Source organism: Heptranchias perlo, chromosome 3 (assembly GCF_035084215.1).
Source record: "Heptranchias perlo isolate sHepPer1 chromosome 3, sHepPer1.hap1, whole genome shotgun sequence".
Classification (NCBI taxonomy): Eukaryota; Metazoa; Chordata; class Chondrichthyes; order Hexanchiformes; family Hexanchidae; genus Heptranchias; species Heptranchias perlo.
Genome location: NC_090327.1, coordinates 122,254,699 through 122,282,674, shown reverse-complemented (window position 1 = coordinate 122,282,674; position 27,976 = coordinate 122,254,699). Strand labels below are relative to the sequence as shown.

General features: G+C 41.7%; 1 protein-coding gene across 1 annotated transcript; it reads left to right on the top strand.

Moving 5' to 3' along the window:
- The first annotated feature begins 595 nt into the window (after nucleotides 1-595).
- On the top strand, nucleotides 596-27,976 carry LOC137308754 (probable G-protein coupled receptor 141). The gene is given in 5 exon segments (XM_067977271.1): nucleotides 596-645; nucleotides 27,049-27,181; nucleotides 27,183-27,295; nucleotides 27,297-27,582; nucleotides 27,584-27,976. Coding segments are annotated over 5 exon segments (975 nt in total).

The following is a 27,976-nucleotide window of genomic DNA, read 5'->3' as shown; positions in this document are numbered from 1 at the left end:
AGTACTGTAAAATACACCTGATAACGCACTGATAATCTACTGTAAATTACACAGCAATGCACCATAATAAACTACTGTAAATTACTCCTGAGCACGCTGTGATAATCTACTGTAAATTGCACCTGATAATTCACCGTGATAATCTACTGAAAATGATATGCACCATGATAATCTACTGTAAAGTACACAATAATGCACCATGCTACTGTAAATTACTTCTGAGCACCCATTGATGATCTACTATAAATTACATGATAACACAGCATCACAAACTACTGTAAATTACAACTAATAATGCACAGAATCTACTGTAAATTACACAGCAATGCACTGTGATAATCTACCGTAAAGTATACCTGATGCACTGTGATAATCTACTGTAAATTACATGATAATGTACTGTAAACTACATGATATGCACAGTGATAACCTACTGTAAAGTACACAATAATGCACCATATGGTACTGTAAATTACACCTGAGTACACACTGATAATTGACTGTAAATTACATGATAATGCAATGTGATCTAATGGCAATTACACCTGAAAATGCACTATGATAATCTACTGCAAATTACAACCGGTAACGCACCATGATAACCTGCTGTAAATTACACCTGATGATGCACTGTGATAACCTATGGTAAGTTATACCTGTGTATGCATTGAGAATCTACTGTAAATTACAAAATAACGCACAACTACTGTAAATTACACGATAATGCAATGTGATCTGTCAATTACACCTGATAATGCACCATGCAATGCTACTGTAAATTACACCTGACTACACAGTGATCAACTGTAAATTACACTTGAGTACGCACCATGATAACCTGCTGTAAATTACACCTGATGACGCACCATGATAACCCGCTGTAAATTACACCTGATGACGCACCATGATAACCTGCTGTAAATTACACCTGATGAAGCACCATGATAACCCGCTGTAAATTACACCTGATGACGCACCATGATAACCCGCTGTAAATTACACCTGATGACGCACCATGATAACCCGCTGTAAATTACACCTGATGAAGCACCATAACCCGCTGTAAATTACACCTGATGACGCACCATGATAACCCGCTGTAAATTACACCTGATGACGCACCATGATAACCCGCTGTAAATTACACCTGATGACGCACCATGATAACCCGCTGTAAATTACACCTGATGAAGCACCATGATAACCCGCTGTAAATTACACCTGATGACGCACCATGATAACCCGCTGTAAATTACACCTGATGACGCACCATGATAACCCGCTGTAAATTACACCTGATGACGCACCATGATAACCCGCTGTAAATTACACCTGATGAAGCACCATGATAACCCGCTGTAAATTACACCTGATGACGCACCATGATAACCCGCTGTAAATTACACCTGATGAAGCACCATAACCCGCTGTAAATTACACCTGATGAAGCACCATAACCCGCTGTAAATTACACCTGATGACGCACCATGATAACCCGCTGTAAATTACACCTGATGACGCACCATGATAACCCGCTGTAAATTACACACCGTGATAATCTACTGTAAATTACACAATGCAAAATGATAAACTACCATAAACTGCACAATAACACTGATCTACTGTAATTTACATGATAATGCACCGTGATCTACTGAAAATTACACATGATGCACTTTGATAATGTGCTGTAAATTGCACCCACGTGGGGCCAGTGATAATGTGCTGTAAATTGCACCCACATGGGGCCAGTGATAATGTGCTGTAAATTGCACCCACGTGGGGCCAGTGATAATGTGCTGTAAATTGCACGCACGTGATAAAGCACTGTGATAATGTGCTGTAAATTGCACGTGATAAAGCACTGTGATAATGTGCTGTAAATTGCACGTGATAAAGCACTGTGATAATGTGCTGTAAATTGCACGTGATAAAGCACTGATAATGTGCTGTAAATTGCACGTGATAAAGCACTGTGATAATGTGCTGTAAATTGCACGTGATAAAGCACTGTGATAATGTGCTGTAAATTGCACGTGATAAAGCACTGTGATAATGTGCTGTAAATTGCACGTGATAAAGCACTGTGATAATGTGCTGTAAATTGCACGTGATAAAGCGCTGTGATAATCTACTGTAAATTGCACGTGATAAAGCACTGTGATAATCTACTGTAAATTAAACAAACACACCCTGACAAACTACTGTAAATTACAATTAATAATGCAGTGATAATCTACCATAAGTTACACCCGAGTACACACTGTGATAATCTACCATAAATTACACCTGAGTACACAGTGATAATCTACCATAAATTACACCTGATAAGTGTTCATCTACTGTAAATTACACCTGAGTACATCTACAGTTATATAGTGTTTTAAACTTATAGAAATACTAAGAGTCTGTGGATTTGTTACACATCAAAATATTGCTTTTGATTACAATTGATTGTCAGTTGTGTCGTCAAACAAGATTTTGTAAAAGTTGAGATTATTTGATACTGAGGAGCATTGAGTAAAAGTAAAGAGAAATTCCAAGGAACCATGTTTGATGCAGAAAGGAATTTGGAGACACATTTAAAGACCAGAGAAGGTTGCTTTCCGCTGAAGCAAAACACAATTTTAGCAGACTAATGCTTTAATGGGATTTATATGCCGTGTGCAAAACAATGGTTGGTCTGTCTGTCTACCTCTGTGTATGTCTATCTATGCACCACACTATGTATCAAATACCAGAAATAGTACATCTATGCATCATACATTTCCTGTATGCTAGTGTGTCACACCTCAGTGTTTGTCATACTTAACTTGTCACACTGAGTCTCTCTGTGTCATATGCTTCATTTGTACAAATGTCCTAATAATAAAACATTAACAAATCACAATTCAAAGCTTTGCAACTTAGCAATGAAAATCAAAATGAAAATAACCAATTAGGAGCTACAAGACACTTTGAATGAAAATAAATCAATAATAACCAGTCTGCTAAGTCAACCAGTAAAAGTTTACCCTGGAGTTATCGTGAGAGGCCTGGTCCATTTGGACAACCAGCCCTCAGTACCATTCTGCTGGCCTGCCTGAAATGGGCGCTCAGAAGCAACTGGCCAAGTTTGGGCCTGCGGAGATCGGGTGGCCCAGAGGCCACAGGCCAGCAGTCAGGTCAGATGGAGTCACATGTAGAGCAAACCAGGCAGTGATGGAAGGTGCCCTTCTCTGAAGGACATTAGTAAACCAGTTGGGTTTTTACAACGTTCTAACAGGGTTAATGGCCATTTTTCTGGTATCAGCCTACATATTACCAGATTTATTGAGTTCAGTTTCATAACTTGTCATGGTGGGATCTGAACTTACAACCACTGGACTACATAACCACCAGGCTATCTTACCCGAGCATTCCCCAACTGTCGCTCGGTCAGGAGACAATACTCCCAGAATACAGCTTTTAGCTGGTTCCCTTCTGAGCCTGATTAGCTCTTCAGTTGTGCATTAAAAAACAAGGAAGAATGAACTCCCATTTAACACATTCTCTGTGTATTAATAACATGATCGAGGAGCTGCATGGCGTACTCCTGTTCCTGTGTAATATCACCTCCATAGTGCAGTTAGACATGTTCCATCCCATGTTTTGTAGTAGACATTTCAAAAGCTTTAGTTTACTCAGGTCCATATTTTGCGATAGACGCAATCAGTGAAAACAGGAAGTATATATCCGAGGAAGATCGTGTACTAAACAACGCTGCACAAGGTACATACACGGTGTCCTTTATTCACCACTTGCCCTCCTGCAGCTGCTCGGACACAGTGGTGCTGTTTCAGAGAGAACTCACTGAGTGTTGTCTGCTTCACCTAGTCACATACACGTCAACTTTATTACTAGTGCACGTTTGTTGGTGCCAGGAGATGCGGCTTGTACTTGCAACGGTAATGACATTAATCCAAATTCATTCACGTAGTGTTGGATGCAGGCACTGGAGCTGACACAATGTGAATGCACAAAGTGAGTGAACAGAAACACGACAGGGACATTGATTGCAGAGGATTGGGTTCACCTGCTGTTATACCAATGACGTGATGCTGGGTTTACTTCATGATTACTTAGTTTGATAGTTCCACCTATTCCCATTAATAGATATTTGCAACTACTAGACTAGAAATTCTGGCCCATTTTGATTGTAGACCCTAAGCTCTGGAATGCCCTCCCCAAACCTCACTGCCTTTCCACCTCGTCTCTTTTAAGAAGCTGCTTAAAACCCATCTCTTTGACCAATCTGTCCTAACATTTCCTTTTTTGTCCCGGTGTCCATTTTTGCCTGATAACGCTCTTGCGAAGTGCCTTGGGACGTTTTACTACGTTAAAGACACAATAAAAATGCAAGTTGTTGTTATTGTTGAATTTGGCATAATCTGGGGGTGGGGAAGAGAAACTGGGGTGGAACCAGTTTCTGCCTATTTTGCACCACTCTGTGATACTCTGACCAGTGGGGTGGGCATTTTTTCCACCCCGGAAATTCTGCCAGTTTCACCCATCATCTGGTCAATGGAAAGTACATCTGCATGATGCCGTATCGCAACGGCAGAGATCGACTGCCATTAGGAAAGTGTCAAATCAACAATGGAGAAACCCAGAAGAAGAATCTTAAGTTTGGGTAGACTACCTCCCAACCAACTGAGAAGCAGGTGCTGCTCTGCCCAATCTCCTGGTACGATTGGTACAGCCCAATCTCATAGTACAATTGGTACAGCCCACTCTCCTAATACAGTTAGTACACCTGAATCTCCTACCACAATTGGTACAGCCCAATCTCAATCTCATAGTACAACTGGTACACCCTAATCTCATAGTGCAATTGGTACAGCCCAATTGCCGACCACAATTGGTACAGCCTAATCTCATTGTACAATTGATACACCCTAATCTCATAGTACAGCTGGCACAGCCTAATCTCCTACCACAATTGGTACAGCCCAATCTCATAGTATGGTTGGTACTCCTCAATCTCATAGTACAATTGGCACAGTCCAGTCTCATTGTACAATTGGTACAGCCCAATCTCATTGTACAGTTGGCACAGCCTGGGTGCCTTGCATATCTCTGAAGGAAAATAATTAAACAAAAAGTAGATGTGAGTAAACATTTGAGAACGATTAGTGGAAAGGTCCTTTCCAATGTTTGGCCTCGGATAGCGAGAGCCTCTACACTCCACTTGAATTTTTAAATTGCCCTTTATCATGAAATCTTTTTACTTATCTCCTTATAGCCCCTCCCTATCTCTGTAATATCCTCCAGCCCTACAACACTCCAAGATCTCTGTGCTCCTCCAATTCTGGCCTCTTGCACATCCCCGATTTTCATTGCTCCACCATTGGCAACTATGCTTTCAGCTGTTTAGGCCCTGAACTCTGGAATTCCCTCCCTAAATCTCTACGCATCTCTATCTCTCTCCTCCTTTAAGATGCTCCTCAAAACCTTTGGTCATCTGTCCTAATATCTCATGAGGCTTGGTGTCAAATTTTGTTTGATAACGTTCCTGTGAAGTTCCTAGGGACATTTTATTACATTAAAGGTGCTATGTAAATGCAAGTTGTTGTTGTTGTCGTCATCTCTTGGAACTTCATTGCCATGTTCAGTTCCAGTGGACATGATCTGGATTGTTGCACTTGTAATATACCAGATGTCCATTTTTAAAGGTTCCCAACAATGCATCCTCAAGTCCCCCGCAATTAACTGTGATCTCCTGCTTAGGGCACAATTTTAGGAAGACTTTGTGTAGATCACTTGCAGATATGTGCAACTCAAAGTTTGATGCATCCTTTGTGGAGCCCTCCTCCTCAACCAGATAACTACTTCTTGAATCAGTTGCTGGAGAATCAATATGGGCTGTTTCTGGGACACGCTGCTCATTGCTCATCCTCAGGATCTCATCCTGGATAGGATCCTGTGAGCATTTTTCTGAAATCATAGCACATGCTTAAGTTTATCCCTCTGCTTTTGGCAGCGTTAACTGTGTCCCAAAGAAAGCGTCTTTATATCTTTCCATATACCCACCTTAGCCCCATATCCCTTAATATCTTTGGTTAACAAAAATCTATCAATCTCAGATTCAAAGTTGACAATTGAGTTAGCATCAACTGCAGTGTGGAAGAGAGTTCCAAACTTCCACCACCCTTTGCGTGTAGAAGTGTTTCCTAACTTCACTCCTGAAAGTCCTGGCTCTAATTTTTAGGCTACGTCCCCTAGTCCTAGACTTCCCAACCATCGGAAATAGTTTATCTCTATCTACCCTATCAGTTCCCCTTAATATCTTAAAAACTTTGATCAAATCACTCCTTAATCTTCTAAATTCCAGGGAATACAACCCTAGTTTGTGTAATCTCTCCTCGTAATTTAACCCTCAGAGTCCAGGTATCATTCTAGTAAATCTACGCTGCACTCCCTCCAAGGCCAATATATCCTTCCTAAGGTGCGGTGCCCAGAACTGAACATAGTACTTCACATGTGGTCTAACCAGAGCTTTGTATAGCTGTAGTGTAACTTCTACCCCCTTGTATACCAGTCCAATAGATATAAAGGCCAGCATTCCATTCTCCTTTTTGATTATTTTCTGTCCCTGTCCATGACATTTTAATGATCTATGTACATGGACCCCTAAGTCTCTTTGGACCTCTATTGTTTTGAGCTTTTCACAATTTAGAAAGTACTCTGATCTATACATTTTAGGTCCAAAGTGGATGACTCACACTTGCCTACATTGCCACAATTTTGCTCATTCACTTTTAATATTGCTCTGTAATTTTATGCTCCCATCTACACTGCTTACAATGCTATCTATCTTTGTGTCATCGGCAAACTTGGATATGTGGCTCTCAATCCCATCATCTAAGTCATTAATAAGTACAGTGAATAGTTGAGGCCCCAACACAGATCCCTGTGGGACACCACTAGACACATTCTGCCAATTTGAGTACCTGCCCATTATCCCTACTCTCTGTCTCCTGCCGCTCAGCCAATTTCCTAACCAGGTCAATAATTTGCCCTCAATTCCATGAACAACTTAAGCTAATGGTCTCTTATGAAGGACTTTATTGAATGTCTTCTGGAAGTCCTTATAAACAACTTCCATGGACAGTCCCCTATCCACTACTTTAGTCATCCCTTCAAAAAATTCAATCAGGTTCATCAGGCATGACCTGCTCTTTACAAATCCATGCTGGCTCTCTCTAATCAGCTGAAAATTTTCAAGGTATTCAGTCACTCTATCCTTAATTATAGACTCTAGTAATTTCCCAACAACTATAATTCCCTGGTTTCCCTCTCTCACCTTTCTTAAATAGCGGAGTGACATGTGTAATTTTCCAATCTAAAGGAACGGTTCCTAAATCGAGAGATCTTTGAAAGATTATAATTTGGGCATCTGCAATGTTCTCACCTACTTCCTTTAAAATCCTGGGATAGAAACCATCTGGTCCTGGGGATTTGTCACTCTTTAGTGCCATTATTTTCTTCATTACTGTTAATTTGCTTATGTTAATTATGGTGAGTCCCCGTCCCTGATTCAAAATTAGTTTCCTTGGGGTGTCCGGCATGCTATCCTCTTCCTCTACTGTAAATACTGACGCAAAGCATTAATTTAACATGTCCGCCATTTCCTTATTTTCATTTATAATATCACCACTCAGTTTTTAAGGGGCCCACATTGCTCTTGACCACCATCTTTTTCCTAATATAATTGTAAAAAAAATTGTGTTGATATCCCTTGCAAGCTTTTTTTTAATATTCCCTTTTTGTAGCTCTTACTGTTTTATCACCCTTTGCTGTTCTTTGTGTCTCTCCCAGTCACCGAGATCTGTGCTATTTTTTGCATTTTTGTATACTTTTTCTTGTAGTTTTATGTTGTCCCTTACCTCTTTTGTAGTCCATGGCTGTTTTTTGTTTGGCAAGTAGCACTCTTGCCCCTTAGTGGTATAAACTGGTTCTGTATCAAATTATTTTTTGAACACCTCCCACTGATCTTCTGTCATTTCACCCATTAACAAATTTGCCCAGTTTACTGTGGACTGACTCTGTCTCATCCCATTGAAGTCGGCCGTACCTAAATTTAGAATCTTAGTAGCTGTTATGGGTTCCTCCCTTTCAAACACAATGTTGAACTTGATCATATTATGATCGCTATTTGATAAATGTTCACACACCATTAGGCTGTTAACTAAATTTGGCTCATTACTTATTATTAAATCAAATATGGTCTACCCCCTTGTTGGTTCTAGGACATATTATTGCAGAAAGCTGTCCTGGATACACTCAAGGGATTCGTTACCTTTCTGATATAGATTGGGATAAGCAGACGAGCTCATATGAAAGTTAAAATCCCCCATTAAAACCACTCTGCCTTTGCTACATACTTGTCTAATCTCTGCATTTATACATTCTGCCACTGCATAGTTGCTACCACGAGGCCTATCCACAAGTCCAAATACAGTGTTAAATCCTTTTCTATTTCTTAATTCTACCCATAAAGTCTCAACCGTCTGCTTACCTCTCGTTATATCCTCTCTTATCATTGTAGTAACTTCATCCTTAATCACTAAGGCTACTCCTCCCCCGCTACCAATTTCCCTATCCTTCCTGTAGACCTTATAATCTGGTATATTCAGTTCCCAATCCAGACTGTCTTGCAGCCATGTCTCAGTAATGATTACCATATCATACCCTCTAAGTTGAATTTGCACCTGCAATTCATTCACTTTGTTCCTTATACTCCGTGCGTTTGTATAAAGAACACTTATTTGGGCCACATACCCTAACCTGTCCTTCTGTTATAATGTTGTTTTCCTCACACATTTCTTATTTCTCTCTCCTGATTTAATTACTTTACATCTTTTAGTTTTCCCTTTACCTGTAGTGCCTAAAGCATAATTTCTGACTATTACTCTACTCTCTTCCTTTTTGTTTATTTTAGAATTATTATTTATACTACCTTTTCCACCTGAGTCCTCCCCCCATTTACTAGTTTAAAGTCCTTGTGGCCACCCTATTTATCCTTTCTGCTAGGACAAAGATCCCATTCCGGTTCAGATGGAGCCCATCCCAATGGTACAGTTCCTTCCTGTCCCAGTACTGGTGCCAGTGGCCCATCCCATGAAATGGAACCCCTCTTTTCCACACCGCTCCTTCAGCCACGTGTTCATCTCCCTATTTTGCTTATCACTACACCAATTTGCATGTGGCTCGGGTAATAATCCAGAGATTATAACCCTTGAGGTCCTGTTTTTTAATTTAGCTCCTAGCTCCTGGTACTCTCTGAAAAGGACCTCTTGCCTACTCTTTCCTATGTTGTTGGTCCCAATGTGGACCCAGCGACTGGATCCTTCCCCTCCCTCCCCAATATCTTTTCAAGCTGGTTTGAGATGTCCCTCACCCTGGCACCAAGTAGGCAACATACCATGTGGGACTCTCAATCCTGCTTATAAAGAATGCTATCTATCCCCCTAATTATTGAATCTGCTACAACTACCATAGACTACCAATAGGCAGTATAGGCTGATGTATTGATGTTGCATGTATTAGCACATTAGCATTAATGTCAGGCGTAAGTGGGTGCTGAGGTTGGGAATGGGAGAGTGAGTTAAAGTGGGGAGTGAGTGGGAGCTAAGGTTGGGACTGGGAGGGTGAGTTAAAGTCAGGAGTGAGTGGGAGCTGAGGTTGGGAATGGGAGAGTGAGTTAAAGTGGGGAGTGAGGTTGGGAATGGGAGGGTGATTTAAAGTGGGGAGTCAGTGGGAGGTGAGGTTGGGATTGGGAGAGTGAGTTAAAGTAGGGAGTGAGTGGGAGTTGAGGTTGGGAATGGGAGAGTGAGTTAAAGTGGGGAGTGAGTGGGAGTTGAGGTTGGGAATGGGAGAGTAAGTTAAAGTGGGGAGTGAGTGGGAGTTGAGGTTGGGATTGGGAGAGTGAGTTAAAGTAGGGAATCAGTGGGAGCTGAGGTTGGGAATCGGAGAATGAGTTAAAGTGGGGAGTCAAATGGAGGAGGAGGGGGTGATCAGGATCACACATGCAAATGGAATGGAGAGGTTCAGTAAAGAAATCACCATTCTGGTCAGTATATTAAATTGGAGGAAACACAAACGGCTGCCTCACTCTGCAGCCCTCTGGTTTGGTCAATGAAGCACTCCCCCCATTTTGTTGCCTCTTTTACCCATCCACTTCCATTTTATTCAGCTCCACTTTGGACATTGAAGGGTTTTTTGCAAGTATCTTCCCAGTGTATATCCTATTTACAGAGCCATTTGTTCTTTTCACTTCCTGATTGATACGATCTTTACATATCATCCACCAGTTCCTGAAAACTTGTTTGCCTGCTATTCAGCCCATTCACAGCCTTCCAGAGGTCAGTATCCCTGACTTTACTCTGTTGTTGTCCCCTTTCTTTTGCTATGTTTCCTCCTAGAAAGGTTCTTTGCTTCCAGTTTTTATTCTTATGAAGGGCCCACACCCAAAACATTAATCTACCATTTCTCTTTACAGATGCTGTTTGAACGGTTGTGTTTCTCCAGCATTTTCTGTTTTTATTTCAAGTTTCCAGCATTTGCAGCTATTTTTTTCTTTTTCATTTTCAACATATCGCTAGCCGTAATGTGTTGGTCAGAAATACCACCCAGTGGTATAAAACCTTAAAATGTGCTCACAAGCAAAATATCCTGTTATAAGGTCACATTTAAGCTTTCTGCTTTGCAGAACGGTTTTTAAGAAAGTCTCACTGAGTTAAACTCTGCAGTTAACCTGTGAATATCTCACTAGGAGGGTAAATGACAACACAGACTTGTTGGGCCAAATGGCCTGTTTCCATGTTGTAACTTCTATGTATTTCTATGTATAACCTATAGCCACAGGTGCAATAGTGCTGCATGAACCTATAAAGATTGTTCCATTTTACATTTGCTTCACCTCTTCCTGTCAATCAATTGTTTCCATATTGCAGCAGTGATTTTCTTCACTACTTTTTTGAGCTACAGACATGCACTAGCATCAACTCATTTTGATTTGAGGTACGAAAGTTCTTCATATGCAGAATTTCGGTAGGATAAGTTAATTAGAATTCTATCACTGCATTTAGTGAAAGACATTGATAATTGAATATAGTCCTGCACGTTAATCATTATAAACACCTTATGGTTTTAGCGCAGAAGAATCAGATTCTTAAATAGAAAAATAAAGTATTGCTGTGTGTGTTACTGTGGTTTTAGCCTGTGTTCTCTATATACGCTTTGCACACTATTATGGGATTATATTCTCTTCTGCTTCTGATTTTCTGATGGCACTGACTCACGCTGGCTCCGTTACTCAAGTAACTATTTTTCATGTGTGAGCCTAGATAGTGAATGTTGCTCTGCTACTCAAGCACAGCCATGCCCAATCCCACACTTACCTGCCATCCGTACATGGAAACTTCCTAGCAGAGGTCACTGAATAGTGATCACGAGTGGGAACCCATGCTTAGTTTCCTACTGGCAATGCCCTTCCCAAACTGCAGCCATTGGGAACCAGAGTCTGTTTCACTTTTAGATTAGTGAGTTCATAGGAACAGGGGGAGGCCATTCAGTCCCTCGAGCTTGTTCCACCATTCAATTTGTTCATGGCTGATCTGTATCTTAACTCTATCTATCTGTAACCCTTAATACCCTTGCCTAACAAAAATCTATCAATCTCAGTTTTGAAATTTTCAATTGACCCCCAACCTCAACAGCTTTTTGGGGGAAGAGAATTCCAGATTTCTACTACCCTTTATGGAAGAAGTGCTTCCCGACATCACCCCTGAGTGGACTAGCTCTAATTTTAAGATTATGCCCCATTGTTCTGGACTCCCCCACCAAAGGAAATAGTTTCTCTCTATCTACCTAATCTAATCCTTTAACCATCTTAAACACCTCAATTATATCACCCCTTAATCTTCTTTACTCGAGGTAATACAAGCCTAGTCTATGCAACCTGTCCTCATAATTTAACCCTTTTAGTCCTAGTATCATTCTGGTGAATCTGCGTTGCACCCCTTCCAAGACCAATATATCCTTCCTAGGGTGCGGTTCCCAGAACTGAACGCAGTACTTCGGATGTGGTCTAACCAGAGTTTTATACAACTGTAGCATAACTTCCACCCCTTTGTATTCCAGCTCCCTTGAGATACAGGCTAACATTCCATTAGCCTTTTTAATTACCTTTTGTACCTGTCCACTAGTTTTGAGTGATTTCTGTACATGGACTCCATAATCTCTCTGCTCCTCCACAGTTCCTAGCTTCTTACCATTTAGAAAATACTCTGACCTATCTTTCTTAGGTCCAAAGTGGATGACCTCACACTTCTCCATGTTAAACTCTGTCACAGTTTTGTCCACTCACTTAATCTATCAATGTCCCTTTGCAACTTTCTGCTCCCGTCTACATTACTTACTGTGCCACCTAACTTAGTGTCATCTGTAAACTTGGATATAAGGCTCTCTATTCCTTCATCCAAGTCATTTATAACAAGTTCACCTTGTTGAGAATATCTGTGGTGGGGATCGGTTTTGTAATCAAGCAGAAGGAGGTAGCGAAAGTATTTACAGGGACGTTTTGTGAGGAAGAAAGAACAAAGGGCCAAAAGGGAAGAAAAATAATAAGCCAGAGAAGGGAGAAGTCCTGGAGTGAAATTGCCAATTTTTGAGAAATTAGCAATCATTTTATGGTGTGGAATCACATCCACTAGGAAATGGGATGAAGCTATGGAAATGTACTACAGCTGGAGTCCTTACCAGCCACTAAACAGTGGACACTCACTTCACCAGTCTGACTTGGACTTGAGTCCAATCCTTGAATTGAGAGGACACTCCAGCTCAATATGCCATCCCATCTTGCAATTGCTCTTGATTTGAATACGCACGTAACCTTTGGAATCAACAATGTTCATAAGAGGTTGGTTTCCCTTATAGTGATTGGACATGCCATCTTCCTCCAGCACACTGTACAGTGAGTGAACCTCTCTCCCACACAGCTTTCTCAGGTGAACTCACAGATAATACCGTCCCATAGCCAAATCACACTTCTTTTAAACAGTTTATCTTGTGAACTTAGGACTGTTAATCAAGCTTAATCGAATCAAATGCCAAAATGAATGTCCATTGAGATACAAAACAAAAGGCACAATTAATGCGATTGCAAAACTTCCTTATGAAAATCTCTTGTATAATAGTCAGGCATCTTTCATATACGGCACACAGTCACAAACCTCAATCCTGTCTGAAGAACATCTGTTGATAGTTTGATATCTAACAAACAACAGCTGCTGACACCTCGATATAATATGCCATACTCACATTCTTAAATAATTTCAAATTCAATCTATTAGCCTTTTGGTTCTTAGAACGATTAGGACCCTATCAACCATTTTAAAATTAAAAGAATAGAGCATAACCCATTTTGATTCTAGTTACATCAAACTTAAAATACATTCGCAATCACAACAGGGCACAATTTCAATTTTCACTCTGCATTCCGCGCTATGGCCCAGTCTCATCTGTTTCATAATGTTTGTCTGTCATTGTCCTCCACTGCCTCTGTATTACGAACATACAAATTAAAAGTCAGACTGCTTGTCTGATATCCAGTCCTGGGTAAGCCACAATTTCCTCCAATTAAATATTGGGCAGACCAAAGCCATTATCTTCATCCTCTGCCACAAAATCTGTTCCCTCGTCATTGATTCCATCCCCCTTCCTGGCCATTGTCTCAGGCTGAACCAGACTGTTCGCAACCTCTGCATCCTATTTGACCTCAGCTGAGCTTCCGACTCCATATCCTCTCATCACCAAGGCCACCTCTGCAACATCACTCATCTCCGCCCGTCTTGCTTATCTGCTGCTGAAACCCCCATTCATGCTTTTGTCACCTCTATACTCGACTATTCCAACGCTTTCCTGGCAGGCCTCCAATCTTCCACCCTCCATAAACTTGAGATTATCCAAAACTCTGCTGCCTCTATCCTAACCTGCACCAAGTCCAGCTCACCCATCACCTCTGTGCTCACTGACCTACATTGGTTCCTAGATCACCAATGCCTCAATTTTAAAATTCTCATCCTCGTGTTCAAATCCCTCCATGGCCTCGGCACTCTCTATCTCTGTAATCTCCTCCAGCCCTACAACCTTCCAAGATCTCTGCATTCCTCCAACTCTGTGCTCTTGTGAATTTTTTAAAAATTTGTTCATGGGATGTGGGCGTCGCTGGCGAGGCCGGCATTTATTGCCCATCCCTAATTGCCCTTGAGAAGGTGGTGGTGAGCCGCCTTCTTCAACCGCTGCAGTCCGTGTGGTGACGGTTCTCCCACAGTGCTGTTAGGAAGGGAGTTCCAGGATTTTGACCCAGCGACGATGAAGGAACGGCGATATATTTCCAAGTCGGGATGGTGTGTGACTTGGAGGGGAACGTGCAGGTGGTGTTGTTCCCATGTGCCTGCTGCTCTTGTCCTTCTAGGTGGTAGAGGTCGCGGGTTTGGGAGGTGCTGTCGAAGAAGCCTTGGCGAGTTGCTGCAGTGCATCCTGTGGATGGTACACACAGCAGCCACTGTGCGCCGGTGGTGAAGGGAGTGAATGTTTAGGGTGGTGGATGGGGTGCCAATCAAGTGGGCTGCTTTATCTTGGATGGTGTTGAGCTTCTTGAGTGTTGTTGGAGCTGCACTCATCCAGGCAAGTGGAGAGTATTCCATCACACTCCTGACTTGTGCCTTGTAGATGTTGGAAAGGCTTTGGGGAGGCAGGAGGTGAGTCACTCGCCGCAGAATACCCAGCCTCTGACCTGCTCTCGTAGCCACAGTATTTATATGGCTGGTCCAGTTAAGTTTCTGGTCAATGGTGACCCCAGGATGTTGATGGTGGGGGATTCGGCGATGGTAATGCCGTTGAATGTCAAGGGGAGGTGGTTAGACACTCTCTTGTTGGAGATGGTCATTGCCTGGCACTTATCTGGCGCGAATGTTACTTGCCACTTATGAGCCCGAGCCTTGACGTTGTCCAGGTCTTGCTGCATGCGGGCGCGGACTGCTTCATTATCTGAGGGGTTGCAAATGGAACTGAACACTGTGCAATCATCAGCGAACATCCCCATTTCTGACCTTATGATGGAGGGAAGGTCATTGATGAAGCAGCTGAAGATGGTTGGGCCGAGGACAATGCCCTGAGGAACTCCTGCAGCAATGTCCTGGGGCTGAGATGATTGGCCACCAACAACCACTACCATCTTCCTTTGTGCTAGGTATGACTCCAACCACTGGAGAGTTTTCCCCCTGATTCCCATTGACTTCAATTTTACTGGGGCTCCTTGGTGCCACACTCGGTCAAATGCTGCCTTAATGTCAAGGGCAGTCACTCTCACCTCACCTCTGGAATTCAGCTCTTTTGTCCATGTTTGGACCAAGGCTGTAATGAGGTCTGGAGCCAAGTGGTCCTGGCGGAACCCAAATTGAGCATTGTTGAGCAGGTTATTGGTGAGTAAGTGCCGCTTGATAGCACTGTCGATGACACCTTCCATCACTTTGCTGATGATTGAGAGTAGGCTGATGGGGCGATAATTGGCCGGATTGGATTTGTCCTGCTTTTTGTGGACAGGACATACCTGGGCAATTTTCCACATTGTCGGGTAGATGCCAGTGTTGTAGCTGTACTGGAACAGCTTGGCTAGAGGCGTAGCTAGTTCTGGAGCACAAGTCTTCTTCACTACAGCCGGGATGTTGTCAGGGCCCATAGCCTTTGCTGTACCCAGTGCACTCAGCCGTTTCTTGATATCACATGGAGTGAATCGAATTGGCTGAAGACTGGCTTCTGTGATGGTGGGGATATCGGGAGGAGGCCGAGATGGATCATCCACTCAGCACTTCTGGCTGAAGATGGTTGCAAACGCTTCAGCCTTGTCTTTTGCACTCACGTGCTGGACTCCGCCATCATTGAGAATGGGGATGTTTGCAGTGCCTCCTCCTCCCGTTAGTTGTTTAATTGTCCACCACAATTCACGACTGGATGTGGCAGGACTGCAGAGCTTTGATCTGATCCGTTGGTTGTGGAATCGCTTAGCTCTGTCTATAGCGTGTTGCTTCCGCTGTTTAGCATGCATGTAGTCCTGAGTTGTAGCTTCACCAGGTTGGCACCTAATTTTTAGGTACACCTGGTGCTGCTCCTGGCATGCTCTTCTACACTCCTCATTGAACCAGGGTTGATCCCCTGGCTTGTTGGTAATGGTAGAGTGAGGAATATGCCGGACCATGAGGTTACAGATTGTGCTGGAATACAATTCTGCTGCTGCTGATGGCCCACAGTGCCTCATGGATGCCCAGTTTTGAGCTGCTAGATCTGTTCTGAATCTATCCCATTTAGCACGGTAGTAGCGCCACACCACACGTTGGATGGTGTCCTCAGTGTGATGACGGGACTTCGTCTCCACGAGGACTGTGCAGTGGTCACTCCTACCAATACTGTCATGGATAGATGCATTTGCGACAGGTAGATTGGCGAGGACGAGGTCAAGTAAGTTTTTCCCTCGTGTTGGTTCGCTCACCACCTGCCGCAGGCCCAGTCTGGCAGCTATGTCCTTCAGGACTCGGCCAGCAGTGAATCCCCCACTTCTTTCACCCCACCTTCAGCCTTATGGGCCCAAAGCTCTGGAATTGTCTCTGTGAACCTCTCCACCTCACTCTCCTTCTTTAAAACCCTCCTTGAAGCCTATCTCTTTAACCAAGCTTTTGGTCACCATCCTGGTATCTCCTTCTATGGCTCGGTGTCAAATTTCTGACTGATTACGCTCCCGTGAAGCGCCTTGGGGCATGTTCCTACATTAAAGGTTTGTAACATTTTTAATAGCAATGGAACAAACATAGCCTTTTCCCATTTGTTTTATTTTACAGACCGTGGGTGCGTGACGAAAGCTCGCTGATTGTTGTTGAATGGGAGGTTTCTGCCAGTGCTTCACAAAAGTTAATAGGTTCAAAGTCAATTGTAATTTCCAGGCAAAATATCAGAATTGTGTTGAGTTACTCCAAAGGTAATGTGTTGTCTGTCATTTGGAAGAAGTCCCTTAGAAGTGTCACATAACATTAGGAAATTCCATGCTTATGGCTGTAACAATGTTGAATGTGGAAGCAGAGAACAGTGGGATAATTTTTTGGAGAATTGGGTGCAGAGGTCACCATGCCTGATTTGGGACACTCCCAGTTTATCAGGTCATTAATTTTCACAAGAATTGTGAATTGGACCCACTGAACTCTGCACCCAAAAATGCACTTTATGAAAATGTTATCTAATTTGGGTGAATCATTTAACTTGGATACTAAATTCTATAGTACACTTTGCATTATTAAATTAACTCTCTGATCAAGGCTAAGTATCTGTATAGTGAGGAAAAGTCTGTGGATGTGAATTTTCTGCTCTCTGGAGGGGCAGAGGTTGTAATTATTCTCCTCCCCCTGCTATAAGGTGTCAATATTTGCTCCTGTGGTTTTATCTCCTTCTAGTAGTAGCAAATAATATGAACACAACATTGGATTTGTGGATCTCCCATTTCTATCATATTCTCTCCTCAGTTCTCTTTCTTCAGTCTTTTGAATCCACCTACTCTTCAGTACAGAGAGGACAAAACATCCGAAGATTAGTGAATTAGTGAAGTAGCGAGTTAACTGAATAAATGGACATGGCTCTAGTCAACACTGTTTTATTTTGTTTTCAAGGTCTTTTACTCATTCCCATCGGGGAACTAGGTTGGATTAAAGACTTTGGAAAGATCTGCTGAGAGATTTCTATATCCTGCTAGGCAAAACACTGATTGCCTTGCTGTAGTCACAGGAACGCTTTTTGTGTAGAGTCCATGGCGATGGTGCAGTGCATTTGGGGCACCTGCCTTACGATATTTGCTTTATTAGCAAAATTAAAACCCCTGGGATTAAAGGGACAGTGGCAGTGTGGATACAAAATTGGCTACGGGACAGAAAGCAGAGAATAGTTGTTTTTCAGACTAGAGGTAAGTGTGCAGTGGTGTTCCCCAGGGGTGACATAAGAACATAAGAAATAGGAGCAGGAGTAGGCCAATCGGCCCCTCGAGCCTGCTCCGCCATTCAATAAGATCATGGCTGATCTGATCCTAATCTCAAATCTAAATTCATGTCCAATTTCCTGCCCGCTCCCCGTAACCCCTAATTCCCTTTACTTCTAGGAAACTGTCTATTTCTGTTTTAAATTTATTTAACGATGTAGCTTCCACAGCTTCCTGGGGCAGCAAATTCCACAGACCTACTACCCTCTGAGTGAAGAAGTTTCTCCTCATCTCAGTTTTGAAAGAGCAGCCCCTTATTCTAAGATTATGGCCCCTAGTTCTAGTTTCACCCATCCTTGGGAACATCCTTACTGCATCCACCTGATCAAGCCCCTTCACAATCTTATATGTTTCAATAAGATCACCTCTCATTCTTCTGAACTCCAATGAGTAGAGTCCCAATCTACTCAACCTCTCCTTATATGTCTGCCCCCTCATCCCCGGGATTAACCGAGTGAACCTTCTTTGTACTGCCTCGAGAGCAAGTATGTCTTTTCTTAAGTATGTCTTTTCTTAAGTATAGAGACCAAAACTGTATGCAGTATTCCAGGTGCGGTCTCACCAATACCCTATATAACTGCAGCAATACCTCCCTGTTTTTATATTCTATCCCCCGAGCAATAAAAGCCAACATTCCATTGGCCTTCTTGATCACCTGCATGCTAACTTTTTGATCTTCTTGCACTAGGATCCCCAGATCCCTTCGTAGTGCAGTACTTTCCAGTTTCTCGCCTTTAAGATAATAACTTGCTCTCTGATTTTTCCTGCCAAAGTGCATAACCTCACATTTTCCAATATTGTATTGCATCTGCCAAATCTCCGCCCACTCACCCAGCCTGTCTATATCCCCTTGTAGTTTTTTTATGTCCTCCTCACTCTCCACTTTCCCTCCCATCTTTGTATCATCTGCAAACTTTGATACGTTACACTCGGTCCCCTCCTCCAAATCATTAATATAGATTGTAAAGAGTTGGGGACCCAGCACCGACCCCTGCGGAACACCACTGGCTACTGGTTGCCAGTCCGAGAATGAACCATTTATCCCAACTCTCTGCTTCCTGTTAGATAACCAATCCTCCACCCATGCCAGAATATTACCCCCAATCCAGTGATTCTTTATCTTGAGCAATAATCTTTTATGTGGCACCTTGTCAAATGCCTTCTGGAAGTCTAAATACACTACGTCCACTGGTTCCCCTTTATCCACCCTGTACGTTATGTCCTCAAAGGACTCAAGCAAATTTGTCAGACATGAATTCCCCTTCGTAACGCCATGCTGACTTTGTCCTATTAAATTATGTTTATCCAAATGTTCCGCTACTGTCTCCTTAATGATAGATTCCAAAATTTTACCCACCACAGATGTTAGGCTAACTGGTCTATAATTTCCAGCCTTCTGCCTACTACCCTTTTTAAATCAGGGTGTTACATTAGCAGTTTTCCAATCTGCTGGGACCTTTGCCGAGTCCAGAGAATTTTGGAAAATTATTACCAAAGCATCCACAATCCCTACTGCCACTTCCCTCAAGACCCTCGGATGTAAGTATTAGGATCACTGATCTTTTTGATATATATTAATGAGCTGGACTTGGGTATACAGGGTATAGTTTTAAAGTTTGCAGATTACATGGAACTCGGAAATGTAGTAAACAATGTGGAGGATCAGACTTTGAGGGCATAGACAGACTGGTGAAATGGGCAGACACATGGCAGATGAAATTTAATGCAGAGAATTGTGAAGTGATACATTTTGGTAGGAAGAATGAGGAGAGGCAATATAAAGCAAACGGTACAATTTTAAAGGGGGTGCAGGAACATAGAGACCTGGGGGTGCACATACATAAATCTTTGAAGGTGGCAGGACAAGTTGAGAAGGCTGTTAAAAAAGCATATGGAATCCTTGGCTTTATTAATAGAGGCATAGAGTACAAAAGCAAGTAAGTTATGCTATGTCTTTATAAAACACTGGTTAGGCCTCAGCTGGAGTATTGTGTTCAATTCTGGGCACCACACTTTAGGAAGGATGTTAAGACCTTAGAGAGGGTGCAGAAAAGATGTACTAGAATGATACCAGGGATGAGGGACTTTAGTTATGTGGAGAGATTGCAGAAGCTAGGGTTGTTCTCCTTAGATCGGAGAATGTTAAGGGGAGATTTAATAGAGGTGTTCAAGATCATGAAGGGTTTTGATAGAGTAAATAAGGAGAAACTGTTTCCAATGGCAGGAGGGCCGGTAACCAGAGGACACAGATTTAAGGTGATCGTAAAAGAGCCAGAGAGGACATGAGGAAACAGCTGAGGAAATATGTTTTTACGCAGCGAGTTGTTATGATCTGGAATACACTGCCTGAAAGGGTGGTGAAAGCAAATTCAATAGTAAGTTTCAAAGGGGAATTAGATAAATACTTGAAGAGAAAAAATTTACAGGGCTATATGATACTATTACTGCTGAGTGGAACTCTTGACATGATCGTTAGATTGTTTCGCTACTGTATCCACTTGCCACACATTCCAATCTATAAGAAATATGTCAGGAAATACAAATTGCAACAGTGAACACCCTCTGCGTATTATTCTGTGTTGTCACTGAATTCAATTCCGCTCTGATACGGCCCTGACTGCACAAATTATGCCACAGACATTGTAGAGGATAGGTTGACAGACTGAGCCCCGAGTGGTATTACCAGGCTACTAGTGCGGAGAGAGAATTCATCCGCTTCGTGGGTGCAGGTTTGGATAAGGGTCCAAGTTGACAGATAATTTGTAAGATAATACTCTCAGATTGTACTGCAAAAACCCTTTTTAGGGAGATGTGGATGCGCCTCTTAACTTGTAGAAAGGGTGTGTAAAACGTTGACTGTTTCCTTGTGTTATTTATCATGAACGTATACCATAGGAAAATAAAATAAATAGCTGCATACTTTTCTTGACAACTACTCACTTCATACAAAATCAAGCAATATTGAGTGTAGCTGCTCTGTAGGAAGCATTACGAGCAGAACACCAAAATAGTTGTTTGTCTAATTGTTACAGCAGAGATCCTACCTGCAGGAAAAGGGTCCACGCATGCAATCTTCAATCGTGCGCCCGTGGAAAGTTACACCACATTTAACTAAAAGATATACAGACAAGTAACGCTTCACTGATTTGTAATAACTCAAGAAGTAAAACATTGAAGTATGATCTGCAAACTTATATGTTAATGTCTTTCCAGCAGCTGTCTTAAGTATGCTGTACAGGGTTTGAGAATAAGGGCTGAGACAAAAAGCTTTAATGTCGAAGTGGCTTAAGTCAAAATGTTTTTTTCTGCGTTTGGCTTGTTTCGATAGGGGGGCTGCACCAATTGGCTTCAGCATCCCTAGACTAGGGAGAAGGAAAAATGGCCAGGGTTTCTACATTTTATTGCTATCCAGTGACCCCCTCCCCCGCTAGTTATGTGCACGTTTAGATGGCAGGATGCCTCTCATGGTTGAATAGACCATTACCAGTGATTGTCTAGACTCATACGTGATGGCTGGCTGGTTTGTTGAGGCTGCTGATACTGCAGTCCAGCATGAGTCATCACCTCTGGATTCCGTGCAACTAACAGGAAGATCATCATGCCTGGGCACGGATACAAATATACAACATCCGCTGGTTCCCCCTTATCTACCCTGCTGTTACATCCTCAAAAAACTGTAATAGATCTGTCAAACACAATTTCCCTTTCATAAATCCGTGTTGACTCTGCCTAATCATATTATGATTTTCTAAGTGCCTTGTTACCACTTCCTTAATGATGGATTCCAGCATTTTCCCCACAACTGATGTCAGGCTAACTGGCCTATAGTTCACTGTTTTCTCTCTCCTTCCTTTCTTGAATAGCAGGGTTACATTTGCTACATTCCAATCCACTGGGACCGTTATAGAATCTAGGGAATTTTGGAAGATCACAACCAATGCATCCACTATCTCTGCAGCCACCTCTTTTAGAACCCTAGAATGTAGCCCATCAGGTCCAGGGGATTTGTTGGCTTTTAGTCCCATTAATTTCTCCAGTATTTTTTCTTTACTAATATTAATTCTTCAAATTCCTCACTCTCATTAGACCCTTGGTTCCTCTATTTCTGGTCTGCTTTTTGTGTCTTCTACTGTGAAGACAGATACAAAATATTTAACGTCTTTGCCATTTCCTTATTCCCCATTATAATTTCTCCTGTCTCAGTCTCTAAGGGACCCAAGCTTACTCTCGCTTCTCTTCCATTTTACATACTTGTAGAAGCTCTTACCATTTGTTTTTATATTTCTTGCTAGTTTACTCTCATATTCTATTTGCTCCCTCTTTATCAATTTTTTGGTCATCCTTTGCTGGTTTCTAAAACTCTCCCAATCCTCAGGCTTACTACTCTTCTTCACAACATTATAAGCCTCTTCTTTTAATCTAATACTATCCTTAACTCTTTAGTTAGCCATGGATGGATCACTTTTCCCGTGGAGATTTTATTTCTCAATGGAATGTATATTCGTTGAGAATTTTGAAATATTTCTTTAAATGTTTGCCATTGCTTATCTACCATCGTACCTTTTAATTTAATTTCTCAATCTACCTTAGCCACTTATGTAAGTCACTCTCAAACTCTATGTGAAATTCTATCATATTATGATTACTCTTCCCAAGAGGAACCTTTACTATGATATTATGAATTAAACCTGTCTCATTACACAAAACAAGATCTAAAATAGCCTGTTCCCTTGTTGGTTCCATGACGCATTGTTCTAGGAAACTCTTGAATGCATTCTATGAACTCGTCCTCCAGACTACCTTTGCCAATTTGATTTGCCCAGTCTATATGAAGATTAAAGACCCCCACGATTATTGCATCACCTTTGTTACAAGCTCCTATTATTTCTTAATGAATATTCTGTCCAACAGTATGGCTACTGTTAGGAGGCCTATAAACTACTCCCACCAGTGTTTTCTGCCCCTTATTATTTCTTATCTCCACCCATATTGATTCTACTTTCTGATCTTCCAAGCCACTTGTGCTAAGGAGTATGCTGCTGTCATAATGCTAGCTCTCCATCTCCTGATAATTTGAGTGAGCAGAAGCAGAACCATGTGTGAAATGGACAAAACAAACAAGATACAAATGAGGGAAGGAAAAGATGGAAATTATCAGTGAGAAGCAAGGGCGTGAACTGCAAGCTGGTAAAGGAGCAGAAGGTGTGGACAATTTGGGAAAGGTTATGGAATAAACCACTGCAATTTTATGTTTTGATTCTGAAACACTTCAGTAAGGTGCCAACTTGCCTCAGTTAGTAAGCACTCTTGCTATCCCAGTTCAGGTTTTCTCCAACACCCTTTTTCTTTTGCAAATGGCCTAACAATAGTTTCTGTAAGCAGAAAGTGTCCCTTACAACCTGAAAGCTGTGTCTTATACTGTTTGCTGTACTGAATTAGTGTTGGCTGTATTCAGCAATTAACCTCAATCATAATAATTTTCTCATTTCCCTATGTTTCCTATTATTCTGAAAGTGGAAGATAACAAATACTGTACGCAGTTTGTACAAACTAACACTACCGATTAAATCAAGAAATTCAAAGAGGAAAGGATATTGACAAAAACTGTACAGTAACATGTAATAGATTACAGTTCATACAACTGGGATGGCTGTTCTCCCATCTCTTTCTGGCTACTCAATCACAGCCATGCCCGACCCCACACTTACTTGCCATCCACACATGGAAACTTTCCAGCAGAAGTCACTGAAAAGTGACCAGGAGTGCGAACCCATGCTCATTTTCTCACTGGCAATGCTCTTCCCAAACTGAGCCATTGGGAACCAGAGACTTATTCGCTTTTAGATTACTGAATTCATAGGAATATGGGAATAGGAGGAGGCCATTCAGTTATGCTTCAGTTATACAAAGACTTGGTCACACCCCATCTGGAGCACTACGTTCAGTTTTGGGCACCACATCTCGGGGTGGCCTGGAGAGGGTGCAGCGTAGATTCACCAAAATTATAGCGGCTTAGAGGGTTAAATTATGAGGACAGGTTGCATAAACGTGCCTTGTATTCCTTTGAGTTTAGAAGATTGAGGGATGATCTGATCGAGTATTTGATAGGGAGGATACAGAGAAACTATTTCTTCTGGTAGGGGAATTAAGAACAATGGGAAATAATCTTAAAATTTAGGAACTAGACCATTCAGAATGAAATCAGGAAGCATTTTTTCTCTCTGGAACTCTCTCCTCCAAAAGGCTAGGACAATTAGAGCTTTCAATGCTGAGAGGTAGATTTTTGTTTGGTAAGGGATATGGAGCAACGGCAGGAAAATGGAGTTGAGGTGCAGACCAGCCATGATCTAACTGAATGGCGGAGCAAGCTTGATGGGCTGAATGGCCTACTCCTGTTCCTATGTTCCCCTTGTAGTACTGCGTAAGTGGCTGCTTATGAATGGTCTTTAGCAACCAACTTTGAGAAGTTTACAAAACACAAACAATTTTCTAGATAGTTGGTTGACACATTGATTTCCTGGAATCATTTTGGCTATATGTCAAACAAGAGGATATGTTTCTGGGAGATCAGAGCTATAAGACTCAGCTCCACTGCAGCCTCAGGACATTGGTTTGAAGTGCGAAAAACTATTCTGATGAAGCTTTTTCTCTTTTTAAATATTAAAAATAAACCAGCACAAATTTCCCAAATTGTGACACTCACCTCTGAGCCAGAAGGTTATGGTTAAGTCCCATGCCAGGACTTGAGCACATAATCTACGCTGAAACTCCAGGTCACTACCCTGGGAATGCTGGAGTTCATTTAACGATATGCAAAAACCAAGGCCTGTCTGCCTGTTCTGTTGGTTCAGGTGGATCAAGGATCCTATTGCACTATTCAGAGAAGAGCAGGGAGTGCTCCCAGCTCCATCATGACCAAAAAATGTTAACTGGCCATTCAAAACAAATACAGAAATTGCTGGAAACATACAGTAGGTTAGAGAGCATCTATGGAGAGAACAGACAAGTTAATGTTTCAGATGCTGACCAACCTGCTGAGTGTTTCCAGCAGTTGCAGTTATTTTATTTTTTATTTTTAATTGGTTATTCATCTCTGCTGTTTGTTAGATCTTACTTTGTACAGATGTGCCTGTACAACAGTCACCGCATTTCAAAGTAATCCAATATATATAGAATGCTTTGAGATGTGTTAAGGTGCTACAATTAGGTTGAGAGGTGGTGGTGGTATGAACGTGTATTAGACACTAAACATTTGGATTAAGGCTGAGAGCTTTCCTTGGTATAGGAACATAGGAACAGGAGTAGGCCATTCAGCCCCTCGTGCCTGCTCCGCCATTTGATAAGATCATGGCTGATCTGTGATCTAACTCCACATACCTGCCTTTGGCCCATATCCCTTAATACCTTTGGTTGCCAAAAAGCTATCTATCTCAGATTTAAATTTAGCAATTGAGCTACTATCAATTGCCGTTTGCAGAAGAGAGTTCCAAACTTCTACAACCCTTTGTGTGTAGAAATGTTTTCTAATCTCGCTCCTGAAAGGTCTGGCTCTAATTTTTTAAGACTGTGCCCCCTACTCCTAAAATCCCCAACCAGCGGAAATAGTTTCTCTCTATCCACCCTATCCTTTCCCCTTCATATCTTATAAACTTCGATCAGATCACCCTTAACCTTCGAAACTCTAGAGAATACAACCCTAATTTGTGTAATCTCTCCTCGTAACTTAACCCTTGAAGTCCGGGTATCATTCTAGTAAACCTACGCTGCACTCCCTCCAAGGCCAATATGTCCTTCCGAAGGTGGGGTGCCCAGAACTGCTGACAGTACTCCAGGTGCGGTCTAACCAGGGTTTTGTATAGCTGCAGCATAACCTCTGCCCCCTTGTACTCTAGTCCTCTAGATATAAAGGCCAACATTCCATTTGCCTTCTTGATTATTTTCTGCACCTGTTCATGACACTTCAATGATCTATGTACCTGAACCCTTAAGTCCCTTTGGACATTCACTGTTTTTAACTTTTTACCATTTAGAAAGTACCCTGTTCTATCCTTTTTTGATCCAAAGTGGATGACCTCACATTTGTCTACATTGAATTCCATTTGCCACAATTTTGCCCATTCATCTAATCTATCAATATCGCGTTGTAATTTTATGTTTTCATCTACACTGCTTACAATGCCACCAATCTTTGTGTCATCGGCAAACTTAGATATGAGACTTTCTATGCCTTCATCTAAGTCGTTATTAAATATTGTGAATAGCTGAGGCCCCAAGACAGATCCCTGCGGGACTCCACTAGTCACATCCTGCCAATGTGAGTACCTTCCCATTATCCCTACTCTCTGTCGCCTTTCGCTCAGCCAACTTCCTAACCAAGTCTGTACTTTTCCCTCGATTCCATGGGCTTCTATCTTAGCTAAGTCTCTTATGTGGGACCTTATCAAATGCCTTCTGGAAGTCCATATAAATAACATCCATTGACATTCCCCTGTCCACTACTTTAGTCACCTCTTCAAAAAATTCAATCAGGTTTGTCAGGCACGACCTACCTTTCACAAATCCATCCTGGCTCTCTCTGATTAACTGAAAATTCTCGAGGTGTTCAGTCACCCTATCCTTAATAATAGACTCCAGCATTTTCCCCACAACAGATGTTAGGCTAACTGGTCTATAATTCCCCGGTTTCCCTCTCTCTCCTTTCTTAAAAAGCGGAGTGATATGTGCAATTTTCCAATCTAGCGGGACAGTTCCTGAATCTAGAGAACTTTGAAAGATTATAGTTAGGGCATCCGCAATGTGCTCACCTACTTCCTTTAAAACCCTGGGATGGAAACCATCTGGTCCTGGGGATTTGTCACTCTTTAGTGCTATTATTTTGTATAAACAAGTATATTGTATGTGAATGTATTATTAGATTGATAAACTTAAGAACTTTTGTTCTAGTGAAGGCTGGATAACAAACTAAATTCATCAGCTTCAGAAATGACAGAACGACCTGCAATGTATACTCAAGGCTCTTGCAGCTCTTCAGGCTGTAATCAAAGCTGTTTATCCGAAGAGCACAAGTCTGTTTTAATGAGTATTGTATGCTATTGTGTTTGTGGGAGGAGCTATTGGAGCCAGTGTTATGATACATCGGTTACTGAAGATTGACAAGAATTCACTGACATCTATTGTTACTATAAATCTCACAGTAGCACGTGATTTTTCTCATAACGGTGCCATTTCGCATTTCTTACTACGCAATTAAACAATGGAAGTTTGGGTTAGTTTTTTGTAAGTTTGTCAGTGCTGTTATACATGCTCACACATACTTAACTTTTATGTTTTATGTGAGCAGCATCATCATGAGATTTAATAATGTCTTTCAAAAGAGGGAGAATCCAAGGGGTCACAAACCATGGATTGCTTTAGTGCTCAGTTCAGCACTATGGCTTGTGGTGACTGTGGTTATTTTCCCAACATTTCTAAGTAATTATGGTGTTTAGGCAGCAATATGATGAAAATCATTGTTTTCACTTTGAGGCTGAAATTTCATCAACACCTGTGAGGATAGTCAACTACATTTTAATTTGTAAAACAATATGTACAGTTACCATCTTGCTTATCTGCCAGATAAGCATAATGTTAAGTCGCACAATAAAACATGGCTCGCAGATGCGTGCTCATCATGTCTTTCAAACCCAACTAAAGACACTGACTTTTATATTAATAATGCTTATGTTTTTTGTTCCATATCTTGGATTCAGAATATATTACATCAAAGGACCTGAGACCCCTTCATCAGTTATGTGCTTACTTAATGATTTAGATTTATCCATAACAGGAATGAGTTGTTTTGATTTGTTAATTTTTTGGACATTGTATTCCTTTTAA